A 17469-nucleotide genomic window follows, 5' to 3' on the forward strand; every position below is an offset into this window, starting at 1 on the left:
TCAGGCAGCAACGCCAGCGATGGGGGAGCGGCAGATGAAGCTTCGCTCGCTCGCCCGCTGCTCACCTCCTGCTGTGCGGTCTGGTTCCTAACAGGCCGCAGACTGATACCGGTCTGGGGGTTGGGGGCCCCTGGGGTAGATGATGTGCCTATCGTCACTTCTGTCATCATGTTTACTTAACTTGTGGCTCTAGTCACATTTGTGCTATTTAGCACACTTTTCACATTTGGGTAGTACAAATCATCTCAGAAACAAAGGAGTGAAACTTACTTAGCATACTCCAACACTTTGTAAACCTCAAACATTTCTACGAGAAATGAATGATCTTTTCTGAGTTTATTCTTCCCTGATGCTTTTCCTTTCTTTCTAGCATTTCTCTTGTCTCTGCTGTAGGCTTTTCCTCAGTCTCCCTCTCACTAATTCCAAGTGTGTTAGAGGCCTAAGTGCTGTAGACCCTTCTCTCTGCTGATTCCCTGGGGGAACGTGCCCGCTCTCATGGCTAACCCTGCCCGGCATCTCTGTGTGAACTGGGCGGGAAACACTGGACAGACTCTGTCTTTCATCTGAAGTCTTGGTTCTCAATTTGCAAACGTCTGAGGGACAAAGCCTCTAGGATGTCCTGCCTTTATCTCAAAGGTGGCAACTACAAATCTAGATTTATTTTTCATTAAATCATTTTACTATGAATAAGACAGTTTATTATAAAAGAAATTCTTGTAGGTGGAAAATTTTACTACATGACTGACAAAGTTGATTCTCACTTTAATATTCTAGGATGCAAATGGAGTTCCTTTCTACTATCCCTTTTCTGGGGGTCAGATTCCTACTCTGCCAGGCTTCAAGGTGAAAAACCTGAAAGCTGGTTGGGACTTCTCCCTCTCCTTAAACCCAATATCCAATCCATCAACAAGGCCTCTTGTTTCCCTCTTTGACGAGTCTCTCAAACTTTCCCTTTCCTGTTTAAGTTCTCTGCCAAAACCTGATTTGGGACCTCATCCCTCTGGTCCTCCAGCCATGGTGCCCTGCCTTCAGCTCATTGTCTTTCCAATTAATCCTTTTAAACCTCAGCTTCCTAACGTCCACACCTGCCTCCCCGGCAACCATACAGTGCGTTCCCTACTGCATTAAGCCAAAATCCCCCACCCAGTTTTCTAGGACCCACATATCTATTCAACTTTGGTTCTTGCTGCCCCAAACACAGTTACTCTAGTCTAGTTTGCTTTCCCGTAACCTGTACCCTGCACTCCGCATAACCGTGAACTTGCTTCTTCTACATTAACATACCCTAAATGTCATCTCTCCCTCCGCCTGCTTAGCTAAAGCCTGCTCAGCTCAAGTCCCACCTGCCTCATCAAGTCACCTGTGACTACTCCAGCCTTCATCGTTCTCACCAGTGCTCTTGGGAATCAGTGCTATAAACAACAGTTTAATGCTTGACAATAGTAGCTCCCACAATAGCTAAACATGTATTGAGTGCTTGCTAAGTGTCAGGCGTCATGCTAAGTGCTTTACACATACGAGGCAGATACCAATAACGGTCCTGTTCTACAGATGAGAAAACTGAACAGAGGTAAAACGATATGCCAGAGGATGCATGTAAATGGTGGAACTGGGATTGGAGCCAAGGGAGTCTGGCTCCAGACCCCAAACACTCAGCCACTACTGCCACGTCCGTGTTTCTGACACGTCTCTCTACTAGTTATTGCGTCTTTCCTTAAATAGAATGCAAACCCCTTGAGGTTGGAGACCATGTTTTATACTGATCTTCTCCATAGTACCTTGCTTAAGGCTGGTTAAACAGCAACTGCTCAATAAATGTTTTAATTGGCTAAAGGGTCAACCTAGCAATTTATTCAACACTGATGGCCACAGAGATTCTCTTCCTTTACACAAATTTAATCAAATGGAACAAAGAAGAGAGTGACACAATGCAGCTGTGGAACAAATAATTATTTTCACCCTTACAGTTACAGGAAGAAAATCCTTCTGACCACACTCCAGGACAGTCTAACTGAAGGCTTGGTTTTTAAGTGAAAACAGGGTAACCAGCTAAATTCATTAGGTCAGCACGGCTCATCCCAACCCCCAGGTCCCAACCAAGTTAATGAAGGTCCTTTATCCCCAGGGGCCAGGCAATCTGCTTTCTTCTGCCTTAAACAGAAACAGTTCTCACTTGCTTCAGTTACTTACAGTACTTTATGCATCTTGGTGCATTAAGGCGATGGCAGCAGCATTTCAAATGCTCAAACGAACGCTGCAGAGCCTTTCACTCTCAGGTCCGCCTCCTGGACTAAGCGTGTGGAAGTCAGCCAGGAAACGGGGAGCGAATATTCTTTGTGACAATGCAAAGACGTCAAATTGTGGGCTGGGCTGGCGTGGCCATTTGTGGGAGGCCAGGGCAGTCATCTAGGAGAGGGGCTCCAGCGGCAGGCAGACCTGGGTACGCACACTGGCTTTGCTGGGTGACCATTTAAAAGCCCCCTCAGTCTCAGTCTCCTTGTCTGTAAACTGGGGATGATGATAACCTCATGAGGTTGTGATGAGAATTATAAATAATTTAAAGGGCTCGGCACAGTACCTGGCGCCTCATTATACCTAAATAAATGCCACCTATTATTTTATTTGGATCTTAATGCAAAGGCACTGAGTTGCATCAGGCCAGCCAAAGCTCTCCAAACTTCACGGGAGGGAAGGAGGATGAGGAAAACCCAATGCACTCAGCAACCAATCACTGAGAACTTACTCAGCTTCCAGTGAGTCCCCAGCACAGTGGGAGTCACCTCCTGCCCTAGGACATTCCAGGCAGCTGTGGGACAGAGCTCACAGGCAAACCCAACAGAAAGCTTAAATTGTGGTGCTGGCTTTAGGAACAAGAGGACTCAGGAGAGAGGGGAAAGAGGAAGTACCCAGGGACTGGGGGCTTGGGTAGAGGTGGCCACATGAGAACGCTGCAATGTGACCCTCGGTTCTTCCTGGGGCTCCCGGAAGGGGCCAGGAGAGGCCTGGGGTGGGGGTGGGGGCGCGGGCGGTGGGTAGCTCACATCACTGGCTCTTCCTGGATTCCTGGACTGTCAAGCCTTTCTCTCTCTCTCTCTCTCTCTCTTTTTTTCCATGGTGACCAGGCCAATTCCACAGCCCTGAAAATATCCCCTATGGCTAAAACCTGGGCCAAGGTGGAGAAGGCAAAGCCAGCAGAGCGTAAAAGCAGCCAAGTCCTCCCTACAGAGAACGCAAGCGGTACCCTCACAGCATCTGCAAGGAGGAAAGGCACTAACATCAACAACAGACACTGTTCTTCTGCACCACACATCCATCCAGAAGCCTCTTCAGTTATGAAGCCTCAAACTCTGCAAATTATTACATCCAGGATTAAATAATGTGAAGTACTTCAACTTTAAAGTTATCCTGGAGAATAAAAGAAACCATGAACTACGCCAATAACAGGAAGCTGATTATATTGGTGGGGGGCGGGAAGGAGGGGTGACAAGGCAGGACTAGGGCAGGATATCCTGTGAAGGAGGTAAAGCTGATCTGACCTGGAACTTTGCGGTTATTCAAACAAAAACAATGATTTCAAACCCAATAAAACTTGGCAAAGCAAAACTCAGAATTTTCACACTAGGCCAAAGGAATGACTTTGGAATTTCCCAAACATGTCTGGAGTAATACAACTGTGTGTTTTCCAGTTATTCCTGGTGACACACTCTGTTGCAATTTCTACTTTAGGTTCATAAGGTTTTAGCACCACGTTTTTAAAAAAAAATAAACGAAAAGTAAATGGTACAATGGATTGAGATGATATTCCATCTGAAATGCATAACGGCGAGCAGGCAGTCTGAGAAGGAAGGAGGTGGGGAGTAGGGAGGAGTGCTGTCCCCCCTGGGGATGTGGGTGGAGGAGGACCACGTTCGGCTAAGGAAGACAAGAACCCAGGGCCAGAGGCAGGGCCTGAACACGCTGCAAACATGAGGGTTGACGAGCCAGGCATGGATCCCAAGTCTAGTGTGGCTGAATTCGTGGAAGGAATATTCAGGCTGAGAGGGATGAGCCAAGTCCCAAAGGGAGCCCCAAATCGAGGACCAGACAGGAAGGAGTAGATGGTCCATCAGCGGGTATTAAAAGCCTAATCAGGACAACTAGAGGACAGAGGGGAGCAAACCCAGCACCCGGGAGAATGGGGGATGAGGCTGGAGGCAAGGCACTGGTCCTGGAGTCTTGCAGTTGAGGAAGGACAGGCAGGCAGGTAAACTGTGGAGGGGCAGAAGTGCCTTACATGGAGGAGAACAGAAAGCAGGCTGTGACATTTCTTCTACAAATCTATGGGGGAGCCAGAAGGGGAGGGGAGGAGCTCGGGCTGCTTGCCTTTTTTCCCCATCACCCTCCTCCCCAATGGTGACCAATGACAACCCAGGATAACTCTCACTTGCAACACAAAAGTAAAGAATGAAATTAACTAGCATCTCCTGAAATCATGGGTGTTTGGTCCCTGTGCTCTCAGGAAGGAGATCTAAGACTCATCAGGAAGACTTTGCCTGGGACTTCCCTGGCGGTCCAGTGGTTAAGACTCTGTGCTTCCACTGCAGGGGGCACGGGTTCGATCCCTGGTTGGGGAACTAAGGTCCCGCATGCTGCGCAGTATGGCCAAAAAGAAAAAAGTAAAAAAAAAAAGACTGTCTGAAGTACCAACTGTGTGTGTGGGGGGGGGGGGGCGGTATTTGTGGAAGTTGCTATCTTGGGTGGAATTGAGGAAAGGAGGAGCCCTGCTTGCTGTTCTAAAACACCAAAGTGCTGAATAATTCCAATTATCCTTCAGCAAAAGCAGAACAAAAACTCTGATTCATAGCGTGAGTACGATGGACACCACACTTGCGATCTTTTATCCAGAACAAAAGGTAAGAAAGCTGCGTGTAGGGCTCTCGAACCATCTGTATGCTGCTGTTCAGGGCGGTGAGAATTCAGAGCGAAGTGAAAAACGGATGTCTGGGGTTTAGCTCAACACAGAAATCACCTCCAGAATCCAGTCACCCCCAGGAGGGGCACTGGGCCTGGGTCAGTCTGACATCATGTCACAAAGTCTGCTAGGCAGCAAGGAAAAGCACTGGGGTTGGAGATACTGCTTGGGAACAGCTGGTGGTCACACTGAGGGTCTGGTTGGGAGTCACGAAGGAATGGAAGGAAGAGACGATGTACAGAAGACAATAACCACTTTGGGTTGCTTTTCCACACCACTCCCCCGGCCCCCCCGCCCCCCCCCCGCCCGTGCCTCTCCCATGGGGAGACCAGCCCCATGCTGCTGTGCACTCTCCTTCAAAACATGGGACTGTCTGTCCCTGATTATCAGGATGATACAAATGCAGGAGTTCCTTCTGCCAGCAAGGCAAGACAAGGAAGCCAAGTGACATTTTTGATGTTTGCTGGCAGTATGTAGCTCCTATTTACACACTTTAAAATCACAGAGGGTGACCATCTGCTTCCTTCTTGATGATTACTAAGAAACATGGGTGCGCAGACCAAGGACTTGCTCTGACCGCTCAGAAACAACTGCCCAATTGCTTTGCTCAAGGCAGCACAAAGGAGAGAGAGACCCACACGGAATACAAAACGTGACCGCCCGGTTCAGAGAAAGGGGAAAGGTATTCAGACAAGCGGCTCTCAGTGACCAGGGCTTACAGCAGGCCCATCTGTCCCCCACCCCCCGGCCCCCAGGAGCAGAGTCAGGGGGCAGCCGGACTATGCGGATGGAGGGAATGAGTCCACCTCCTCCGTGCAAACACTTTTAATTTGAAAAGAAAGAGCGGGGGAGGAAGGGGTGAATTTTCTTTTCCTTTTAGTCTTTGGCTTCCACACGTCCTTTCTCCGAGGATAACACAGTCTGCACCACCCACGTGCCTCTCCCTGGCAGTGTGACCCTCTCCCCCCTGCGCTTAACCTGGCCCCGGGGCTCCGCTGTGACCGCGCATGTAAACAAAGCATCCCTCTCGGAAAAGCCGGTGGAAGCCCGGGTGCGCGGTGGAATACAAATGAAGGTCCTCTCCGCCCATGACGGCGGTGCACCAAACTCGGGATCGGGGAGGCTTGATTGGAACCAGGCTCGGCTCAGGCATGCAGCCCTCCGCTCAGCAGGAAGGAGGGCTGGAACCTGGCCGAGGGCAGGACGTTCTGCGGGGGAGCCCCGGGCTCTCAGCAGACACCCCCGTGACCAGCACCCCTGACCGTGGCACGGGCGGCGGCGTGGTCAGTTCAAACAGAAGAGCTTCCTGCTCAGCGCTTAAAACAATGGCTGCACTGGAAAGGGGTCTGCTTTTCGTCAAAGGATGATTTGCTTCTCTAGCATGGGAAGAATTAGATTAAATTCAATAATTAAAAGGGTTTCTTCCCCTCCTCCCCTGACATTTGCTGTTCAGGTCACAGCACAGTGTGTGGGAACTGCAGTGCTGTTGTTGACAGAGAACAAGAAACGCATGTGCCGACGGGGGCAGAGGGAGGGCATCTCATGGCGAGATCAGCCTTGATCTGCCACCGGATTACAGGGGCCTCAGAAGAGGCTGATTAATAATTCTGCAGGAGCCCTTGAGCTGGAAAGCTGGCGTTCTGAGTCTGATAATCCCCAGTCACTGCGATACAAAGGAAGGACAGGAATTGAATTCACAGTTCTGAATTGTGAAATTCAAAATTTGAAAGAAACAGGGATCCACTTCTTCCTGACTGTGTTTCTCAACCTAGCTGCCTGCTTGTTTGTGTTAAATGGCTACTGTGCTTTTTGAATCCAAAATCTGATTATATTTAATTAGTACGGGCATCTGGGATTTCTAATACACAAAGAGTTATTAAAGTAACAAATCTTTCTAAAATATGTTCTCCATGAAAGAATGTGTTAATTTATGCAGTAACAATATTTTAACATGAAATAATTAACATGAAAACCGCAACAATTATGAATTCTTTGCAGTCAAATTTATACGTGAATTTTCCTCCAGATAATAATCTATTCAATTTAAACCCTCAATACTGGGAGCATTTGAACAGATATGTTTTTCTTTTATTTAATACACAAACCTTAACCTACAGCAAGTTTTATACAAAGTCCTAAATGCCCCTGTTTTTACATACATTCCAAAGATCCAAAGATTAAATCGCCTTGACATTTGCTTTCTCAACAATGATCCTGTCGTTAACTTAGACCTTAAAACAAACAAAAAACCCCAAATACAGAGCAACTCTAAGTTCCTGTCTTTGTGATGATTCAAATCAGGAGAGGAAAGGGTTAAATAGGCAGGTCCTTCATGTGGGAGACCCTATGGAGGGGGTCAGGAAAGGCCAAGAGGGGTGTGTGTGTGGAGACAGAGAGACAGACACAGAGACAGAGGAGGGAGAGAAGGAAGGAAGGAAGGAAGGAAGGAGGGAGAGAGGGAGCCCGCACGCAGTACTATCACTCCACTGGATCAACAGTAGTGATGTTACTATTGGTACCTCTACTAACTAAAATTATACAACTATCAGCTCAGCATCTGCTTTGTGCTAAGTGTTTTATGTATATTCTCAGGGAAGTATACAACAATTCTCTGATGAAGGTAACTATTATTATCCCTGTTTTCAGAGGAGGAAATAAAGGCTTAGAGAGGTTAAGTAACTCGTCCAAAGCCTCACAGCTAATTAGCAGTGATGGGTGTTTAGACTTGACAAGATTAAAAACAACAGTGGCAAGAAGGCAGGGACAGTTCTCAACAGAGAAGGCAAATCTGCTGGAGAAGATGGTGAGTAGACCACCGGCTCCCAGCTGTGTGGTCAGAGGGGCCCTTGGGCATGTAGGTAGTATGAAATGGTGACTGCCCAGATAAATAGAATTGGCTGTAAAATAATGAAATAATATATTTTTTCTCTTACAAGGTTGATTTTTCTTTACTGATCACTGATAGCTTTTTCCTTAAAAATCTTTTTTAGGTAAGAAAATAAAGACCCCTTTCAAGGAAAATTTACATCAAACACAAAAACTTCAGGTTATAAGAATGGTTTTTATATTTCACAACCCTCCAACAACTTTTATAGAGAGCCCATTTAATTCTCACACTAATTATGTGAGGTTATTATTTTTATTACCTCCATTTTACAGATGCTAAAAAATGAGGCTGAAAAAGGTTAAGTGATTTGCCTGGGGACACACCAACCTTGTAAGTGGGAGCTAGTTCAGACTCGGGCTTCCTGACTGCCAACCACAGCTTCCTCAGCCTCATCAGGAGGCTGCCTTAGCAGCCTACAGGGAAGTACACCACCAGGAAACAACACAGTGACTGTGTATTCTATCTTTAAAGATACAGCCACAAAACCTGCTGGGTGGCATAGACCTGTCCTAAGACCAACAATTCCACTGCAGGGAACATACCCAGGAGATAGGAGGACATGACCGCCACCACGGCAGCTAAATTCATAAAGACCCTCAGTTAGAAATACCAGTAGAATGGATACACGGATCTATCTGTACAATGGAATACTACTCAGCAATGAAAAGGAAAGAACTACTGTTATGTGCAGCAACATGGATAAATCTCACTGACCTGATGAGAAAGAAACTAGACGCCAAAGAGTAATACTGTATGATTTGTTTATATGAAGTTCAGTTACAGGAAAAAGGAATCTCCGGTGATAGAGGTGAGACAGTGGCTACCACGTGGAGTGGTGACTGGTTGAAGGGGATGAGGAGGTCCTTAGGGGGCTGGCAGTGTCTGTGTCTTCATCTGTGGCTGGTTTCAGGGGCACATATGTATGTTCACTGAGTTGTACATTTCAGACTTATTAATTTTATTGTATGTATAGTATGGCTCAATAAAAAAAAGTAATCAATGTCCACGAAAGCAAGCCATTCTGATACATAAGCCAGGTCTATCTGAGCTTGTTATGTTTAAATCAACATTAGTCAGCACGGAGCCTCCTGAAAACTCATGAAGAAAGTGTCAAGAATTCTCCCATGGTCTGTGTGAGCTCTGGAGGAACTGATGGCTGGAGGGGCTGTGGTCAGACCTCAGGGGAGGGTGCAGGCGGCTTGGGGGTGAGAGGCCACGGTCAGCTGAAGGGTGGTGCCGTGGTGGGGAGGGCTGGGAGGTGAGGCCCCATGGCAGTGGCAGCAGGTGAAGGCACCCCGACTGACCTCTCTGGGCTTGGGCACCAGGCTGGGACATACTGCTCCAGCCACCTCAAGCTCTACAAATCCCAAGCCAAATTCACCCTCGTTCTTTGAAAATAAGACCTTCTTCCCAACCCACTCATTCCTGTTGTTGGCAACTTTATCCTCGTGATTACGCACATGTGACCACCAGGGAATTACCTTTGATCCCTCTCGCCCTTTCCAGAATGGTGTTTGAGCCTTTCCATGTGTCTACAGCCCATTTTCCCATCTGTTTATCCCCCAAGAACTTAGTCTTGTCCAGGATATGACAACAAAAGTCCTTTTCGTTTACCAGTCGCTACGTGCTGGGCACTGCGCCAAACAATTTACATGTGCTGTTTCACTTAATCTTTGCAAAAATTAAAGCACAAAGCAGGAAGAGTATATTTGCACTTTACAGATAAGCAAGCTGAGGTGTGGAAACGTTAAGTAACTTGCCCAAGGCCCCAGAGCTGGTGGATGGTAGGGCTGGGTTTCAAATCTGGTTCTACCCCAGGCTTGCTGCCTGCCCCTGTGCAGTCTTTGGCTTCTTACTATCTGCAGCTCCTAGCAAAGCCCTTTCATTTTGAAAGGCGCTCAAATAACTAATTTTGTCATTGCTCAGAGATCCTGATTGGACAGAACGTAACAAGAGTTTGTGACTAAAGAAGATCTAGCTGCTGTCACTGGGGGACACGCAGAGGTAGCAGAGAATGAACGATACCAAAGGACTTCTAGCGACCTCCAGAACGCTGTCGGCCGAGGACCACCCCCCTAGGTTTTGGGTCTGGTCTTGACCTTCTCCCCGACACGGGGCTGCTGCTTACAGTCCAGTGGGGCAGGGAGGAGGAAAGGAACAGAGGAGGCGCAGTTTAACCCAGGTCCCAATTCCAGCTCTGCTGGTGCCCGGGGGAAATGCCAGCTCATCCACTCAGGGGGGCGACAGACATTTCCGTGTGCCTCGCATGGGAACCTCACAACTGTGCTGAGAAACAATGGTCACCCACAGTCCTAAAATACCTGTGATTGGCACACGCTTCTGAACACTGCCCACACTTCCATAATCAAGATGCGGCCTGGCTGTGGCCTGTGGGGAACATAAAACCTGATGTGCAAATATCTTCAGGCACGTGGAGCAGCTGTCTGGAGGAACTGACTAATCCCCCGCAGAAACTTCAGCGTGAAGCACGCGTGCCATCTGCAGAGTACACCAGCAGCTACACATCAGGCCCTGCCTGCCTCGTAAAGTGGCCCGGGCAGGGCAGACCCTCGGGAGGCATTTTGTAAACAGCTGGGCTGTCTCAGAGCTGGCAAATGAAGGCCTTCCAACTCCCTCACACATGCACTTTAGAAGTGCCCCTTAAAAACCTTTTCCATAAAGGGGAAAAAGGAGCTTATGACTAACCTTCTCAATTTTTATTTTCTGTTCTTTTAATCACTGTCTTGATGAGAGACAGCATAGCTTAAGAGGGCAGATGCGATAGGGCCAGCCATACCTGGATTCAAATCCTGCCTCTGCCCTTTTACTAGCTGTGTGACTTTGTACACGTTACTTAACCCCTCTGAGCCTGTTTCTATCTTTCCCGCTCGGGCCTGGCACTGGGTAGGTATCCTGTAAACGCCCCTGCTTCTTCTTTTTCCTCCGTTGCAGCATTTCTTTTATTCTCCTTGAAAATCCCGGGGCCCCAGTCTTTCTTTTTTTCCCCCCCGGTTCAGTTCTCCAGTTCATTTACTTCTTCTTACTTATCTCCTTCCAGTGTTTGGCATGGATGGGAAGATACTTGTAAAAGGGAAGAGAGAAGAAAAAAGAATTTTAAGAGGGAAGGGTGGAGGATTCTATTTGGAAATTAAGGGTGTGAAGCTGACCCTCTGAAGGGCGTCAGGACAGCATCTGGGAAGTGATGGTGGAGGTGAGGAAGCCACCAGAAAGGCAGTCAGGACAGCTCTCCAGGGAGGAAGGCAGGATGGCCAGGGCTGAGGGTGGCCCCGCGGGCCCTGCCTCACAGCAGCAGCACACTGTGAGGGCACAGCCTCGAGGGGCTCCTGACATGCCTGCCCCCGGACTCCAATCACCCAGGGCCACAGCCAGGGGCATCTCACCCCGTGAACTAAACACCCAGCCCTGTCAACAGCATCCGTGCCAGCATGCTCGGGCTCTGGCCCTGGAACCTTCTCAGTTATTGATGGTTCAAGGCTGTTAACAACACATTCTAGAGAGTCCAGAGCCCAGGAGAAGGGGAGAAACAAATCCTGAACTGCTCCCTCCAGCCCCAGAATTCCACTCACACACGGAACGATGCTGACACGACCCACTCCATTCCCACCCCTTCCTAAATCAAAGATTCATGTCTCGCAACCTTCACCTGCTCTCCTCTCCTTCCGGGTCCGTGAGCTGGGATCTCACAGGTTTGCCTCAGGGTAAACTCTCTCATTCAGGCCCAGGTCTCAGACCCAGGGGCACTTCAGACCCTCGTAGCTCATCTTGACTCAAGATCACATCCACATTCCTCTTTGGACTGTGGAGTCAATCAAAGCTGCCTGTGAGCCTTTGATTAGTGATATGGTACACCATCTGGCCATGCGCTGGTGTGTGTATGTGTGTGTGTGTGTGCACGCGTGCTGCTTGTTGTGTGGCCATTTGGCTCCAGGACAAGAACTGCCACGTGCTGGGGAAATTCAAATAGCCGAGCTGTCTGACCGACCTGTAATTTAGCCTTTGGACAGCATCTGTGCGAGGCAAGGTCTTAGTTTAGCGTTTTTCCTCATCACTTGAGACTGCTGAGAAGGATAAAAGGAGGGAAGAATTGGCATGAAATGAAAGAATTAAAAAAGAAGGAAAGAAAGAAGAAGAATGACAGAGGTGGCCATGATAACCTCTAGTAGAAAGCACTCCCCTGTAATCCACTCCGGTCACTGCTCAGCCTTGCTCGGAATGACTAGGCTTTGGTTAAAAACAATAACAATGAAGGTGACCCCTTTCCTTCAGACACGAGCATTATCTTTTCCATGAGGAACCTACAATGACTGCAAACTGCACATTCAGTTCCACACATTTATCCTTTGACCACTACGTGAGGTTCCAGGAAGAAAGGAAATAACGCCGGGAATTCCCTCCCCGGTATCTACTGCTCTAGAAGCATCTGAAAAGCTGTCCCACTGGAGTGGCTGCTGGTTTGAGATGTATTTTATGTAGAGGTTAATTCCTATAAATCTTTGGAGGAGGCAGGATGGAGGGGATGATTAAAGGAGGTGGAGCTTCTCCAGGGACTGAGTTATTCTCTTCTGTCGGCCCTCTACATCCCCTTTCTACTCGTCTTCTCCCTGCTCTGGACCCATCAGGACTCATCAATGGGCTCCTTTGACCGCTGGCTCTAGTGGGGTTTGGCAGAAGATCTGGAGGAAGGCTGAAGAGTGAGCTCGGCCGCGCACCCCCCAGATCCGCCCCAGCTGCCCGTCTCCACCCGAGGGGGCCTCTCTGCACAGCTGCTCGTTCTTAGTTCTGGTGCTGTTACCAGCTCTGGGATGCCGCGTCATGCCCTGTCGGTTTTCCTAAACCCTGCCCGGGCCATTGTAAATAACTCCTTTGCTAAATTCTCCAATGAGCGGCGCCTTCTGTTTTTGGCTGAGACCTCGATGGAGTGATGAGCTACTACTCGACTGCTCTCTTGGCCTTCCGCAGCCCTCTCCTCCCAAGGCAAAGTGCCTCGAGCCTGGGTGCAGGGAGGAGGGCGGCACGAGCCAGGAGGACATCAGCAGACGCTCACGCACCAAAAAGCAACATCTCGTTCACGCACTGAACCCACAACAGTCTCCCACCTGCAGAGCTGTCAGATTCCCACCAGATCAAGAAGGAAGAACCTAGCCAAAGAATGACAGTCCAAATATTTTCCAGAGGAAGGAAGGGAAGGAGGGAGGAAGGGCTGAGTGGGATGTGACCAGGAGCCTTCCTCATTCAAGTGCCCACCTTGTCTTGCTGTGTACTCATTGTCTTCGATCAACCTGGCCAATCCAAAGTCGGCAATCTTGCAAATTAGTCCATTCCCCACGAGAATGTTTGCTGACCGCAGGTCTCTGTGGATATAATTCATGCGCTCGATATACGCCATTCCCGCAGCAACCTGTGGAAACCGAGGAACACACGTTACATGTGGCTCCATGTACTCCCACGTCAGTAAATCTAAGGCAGGAATCGAGGTACCACAGGGCCTACCTGTGCTGCCATGTCCACAAGGTTTGGTAACTTCAGAGCTCTTCCTTCTCCATCTTTTAAGAAATCGAGTAAACTTCCTATGAGCAAAACATAAAACCATTTCGATTTCCTTTGAAAGATAAAAATTCCTGACGAAGGGTTGTATTTGGTTTTCTTATTAGAAGTAACGAGGTAATTAAATGAAATAGTTGCTATCGATTAAAAAAAAAAGGTTTACACAAAAAAACAGGGCAGAAGAAAATCTATGCATTGGAAGGCGGCAGTTTTACCTTTTAAAAATAAACTATTGGGCTTCCCTGGTGGCGCAGTGGTTGAAAGTCCGCCTGCCGATGCAGGGGACACGGGTTCGTGCCCCGGTCTGGGAGGATCCCACATGCCGCGGAGCGGCTGGGCCCGTGAGCCATGGCCGCTGAGGCTGCGTGTCCGGAGGCTGTGCTCCACAACGGGAGAGGCCACAACAGTGAGAGGCCCGCGTACCGCAAAAAAAAAAAACAGCAACAAAAAAACAACTATGGTGGGACTTCCCTGGTGGTCCAGTGGGTAAGACTCCGAGCTCCGCATGCCACAACTAAGAAGTCCTACAGATCCTGCATGCCACAACCAAAAACATGCCGCAACGAAGATCCCGCGTGCTGCAACTAAGACCTGGTGCAGCCAAAATAAATAAATAAAAACTTGATACATTTAAAGAAAAAACTATGGTGACTCCATTTCTAGGGACACCAGAAATGGGATTAAAACTAGAAAAAACAGGACTCAATTCCCTTTATGTCACAGGAGGGACATACTGAAAGGCTGCACCACTTCAATCTCATTCCCAATCAGCACCCCTAACAAGAGTGAAGTGGGGAAAAGAGCACCCAGCCGAGTGGTTCCCAAAATGTGGTCCTGGACCAGCAAGAATGGCAACCCCGGGGGAACTAGTTAGAAATGCAAACTCTCGGGTCCCACCCCACATCTACCGAATCAGAAACTTGGGAGTTCTGGCCTAGAAACTTGTATTTTAAGAAGCCTGTTAGGTGACCCTGATACAAAGTAAAGTTTAGAATCACTGGCCCAGCTTATTGACAGATTTTAAATCAAGAAAAGAGTATCTGAGGAATACAGGGTGGGGCAGGTAGCTCCCCACATTAGATCATGGCCATTCAGGCCTTAAAAGATATCTGAAACAAAACGGCTGGAGCTTCGGAGCCACTGTGATGACACAGCCTAAGGAGCTCAGAATGAACACTGGGGCTGAAACAGTCACAGGCAGAGGCTGGAGGCTCATGTGATCATTGGTGACTTTTTTCATGCTTTAATTGAAAAGTTATTTACCAAATAACCCTGGGTACAAAGGACAAACAATCTGTCAGAGAATAATTCCAAATATATTTTAAAAGAAAGTACGTGGAAAGGAAAAATTACACTGGTGTCCTCTGATGTACAACAAATTGCCTTTTAAGGCTGTTTCTTGTTTAGTTCATCTATTTTTCCAAAACAAAGCAATCTTTGGCCTTATCCCCAACAATATTGCTTTGATTAGAAAGAGAGAAAAAGAATGAGACTAAAATGTGCTCTTTAAAAGCATGTCTTTCTACGTCTGATGTTTAAGAAGAGAGCTGAAAAAAAAAGATGTTGAAAAAAGGGAGACTAAATTTAACCCAGAGATCAGTGTCTGATATTAATTGTTCAGCCCTGCAAAAAGTTTAATTTTTAACACAAGCTCTGGCATTCCAAATAACAGCAAACTATTACAGCTCTCTGTATCACCCCTGATACTAAAAATGAATTTCTTTAATTATGGAGAGAAGCTGGAACTCCTGACACATGCAGCATGCAAAAGGTACTGCGCTTCTCAAGAATCTGGGGGGCAAATTCAAGGTCATAGACTGTTCTTAAAATGTTTTCATTAGTGAGCACACAATTTGTGCGTCTTGATAAGAATGCTTGATTCATGGAGAAGGGAAGAAAAAAGCAAGCAGGCAGCTCCATTTCCCTCCCCAAAACAAGGCTGCAGGTTCCCGTGAGGGGGAGCCCGAGAGGCCTGGCCTGACCTTTATTCATATACTCGGTGACAATGTAGATGGGCTCCTCAGACACCACCGCATAGAGCTGAACCAGTTTGTCATGCTTCAACTTCTTCATGATCTGTGCCTCTTCAAGAAACGATTCAGGGGACATTGTGCCGGGTTTAAGAGTCTTTATGGCTACTTTTGTGTTTCCATTCCAGGTACCTGCAGACACCCCACAATATCAAGTCAAACCAAAGATCCTCTTTTGATGGAAAAAGAAGTTGTTTAGTGAGTAGCTATTTGCATAAAGTTGGATTTTAACTTAAAAAAAATGTAACTTTTTTTTTGTTGAACAAAGACAATCAAATGTAAGGACTCAGTCAAGTATTTTCAACAGGAAAAATGTGTTTAGCTATGGCTATATCATGGTTTATAATTCTTTAAAATTTTTTTGTGATTTTGATATATATCACTTTCCTCTTCTGGCTCAGCCATGCGATTACAAATTTGTATCAAAAGCTCTGGATGGATACATCTTTTTTTTTTTCCTTCCAGTTTTACTGAGATGTAACTGACATACAGCACTGTATAGGTTTAAGGTGTAAAGCGTAATGATTTGATTTACGTACATCAAGGAGTGATTATCACAATTAAGTTTAGTGAAATCCGTCATCTCAAATAGATACAAAATTAAAGAAATAGAAACAATTTATTTCTTGAGAACTGAGGATTTATTCTCTAAACAATTTTCATATATAACATACAGCAGCGCTAATTACATTTATCATGTTGTACATTAGATCCCTAGTACTTTCTGGACACTTCTTCATAAGGATGAAAGTCTACGGGTTAGAACAGGACTGGCCATCCAAGAGCCACCCCTTAGGCAGTACAGTGAGCATGGAAGAAATGAGATTAAGTTCTGTTTTATGGGGTGTGCCATTTAAAAATACATGGCAACACACAGAGGACGTGTGGAGACTACCTCTAGACTTCAGGTTGTCAGCAATGGATGAGCGGCTTGACTGAGTCCTTGCAAAGTTGAGCTAAGTGTGCTGATAAGCATTGGCAAGAAGCTCTCGGTCCACTTGCCAACACTTCAACCAGTAAAGGAAAATTCCTCAAGCCTACTGATGGTCAGCCACAAGAACAATGCCTTCTAGCAGATAGACTGGAAAAATTAAACAGCAGCTAAGAAAAATTAAACAGCAGCTAAGAATAGAGATACCTGAACTTCACATGTTTAAAAAAAAATCTAGGAGGTTCAGAGGCAGGCCTGGTTTATGATCACCATCATTTACCTCATCTGTAAAGTACAGAAATGGAACTGGATTCTCTCTCCAGTCTCTTTCAGCACCAAAATTTAAAAAAAAAAGAAGTCTAAATTCTATGTGTATCCATTATTAGTCCTATGACTTTGAATTAAAACTATAAGGGAAACAGAAAAATCTACTAAGATTATATTGTTTTCTACTTGGAAAAGAGGGCTTGTTTGAATTAACTTTATATTTAATATAACTGATTTTAGAACTAAAAAATTCTATAAAGTGGAGCAACTCTTGTTACCCTGTTAAAAACATGATTCATAAAATCACAGCATGCAACCTACAAAAATATAAATTATCAAAGAATAAGTGGTTCAAAGAAGAGTTCATTCAAATCTTATAGAGGCTGACCACTAAACGTAAATGGGAAATTTGACACTTTGTAAGTGGTCTATGTGAGTGTTTTAGCACCCCCCAAATTTAAATAGAGTGAGATCGTCCTCTCTAATAACAACCTGGTTACTTATACAGCCTTCCATCCGGAACCTGAACTGCCCCAACACGGTGTTTTATCTTCAGTAGGAAACAAAATCCTAGTAACACGTGTAATGATTTAAAATTGGTAATTACGAAGTTTGAAAATAAATTTTTGTATAGGGTTTAAATCTTCCTGATTTTATGAGTGACTGCATTGAAATCCTTAGGACCCACAAATACAATTATAAGTTGGGTGGGGATGAGGGAGAGGAAGGCTATATAAATATTACAATATGAGAGTTAAGTTCCAGACAGAGACGGACGCAATAATGTGGACTCTGAAAACAATTATAATAATACTGATTATAATAGCATATGCATACT

The 17469-nt window shown here is 46.4% G+C and overlaps 1 protein-coding gene across 3 annotated transcripts in view; it reads right to left on the reverse strand.

Moving 5' to 3' along the window:
• Positions 1 to 17469, reverse strand: part of FYN (FYN proto-oncogene, Src family tyrosine kinase) — a 209254-nt gene that overhangs the window by 17152 nt on the left and 174633 nt on the right. For all 3 annotated transcript variants that reach the window (XM_082669301.1, XM_082669299.1, XM_082669300.1), the window contains 3 exons: positions 15386 to 15565; positions 13350 to 13426; positions 13104 to 13257 (listed from right to left, as the gene is read on the reverse strand). In XM_082669301.1, the coding sequence (XP_082525427.1) occupies positions 13104 to 13257; positions 13350 to 13426; positions 15386 to 15565 (411 nt within the window). The remainder of the gene's footprint in view (positions 1 to 13103; positions 13258 to 13349; positions 13427 to 15385; positions 15566 to 17469) is intronic.

Source organism: Grampus griseus (assembly GCF_964374135.1).
Source record: "Grampus griseus genome assembly, chromosome: 13".
Lineage (NCBI taxonomy): Eukaryota > Metazoa > Chordata > Mammalia > Artiodactyla > Delphinidae > Grampus > Grampus griseus.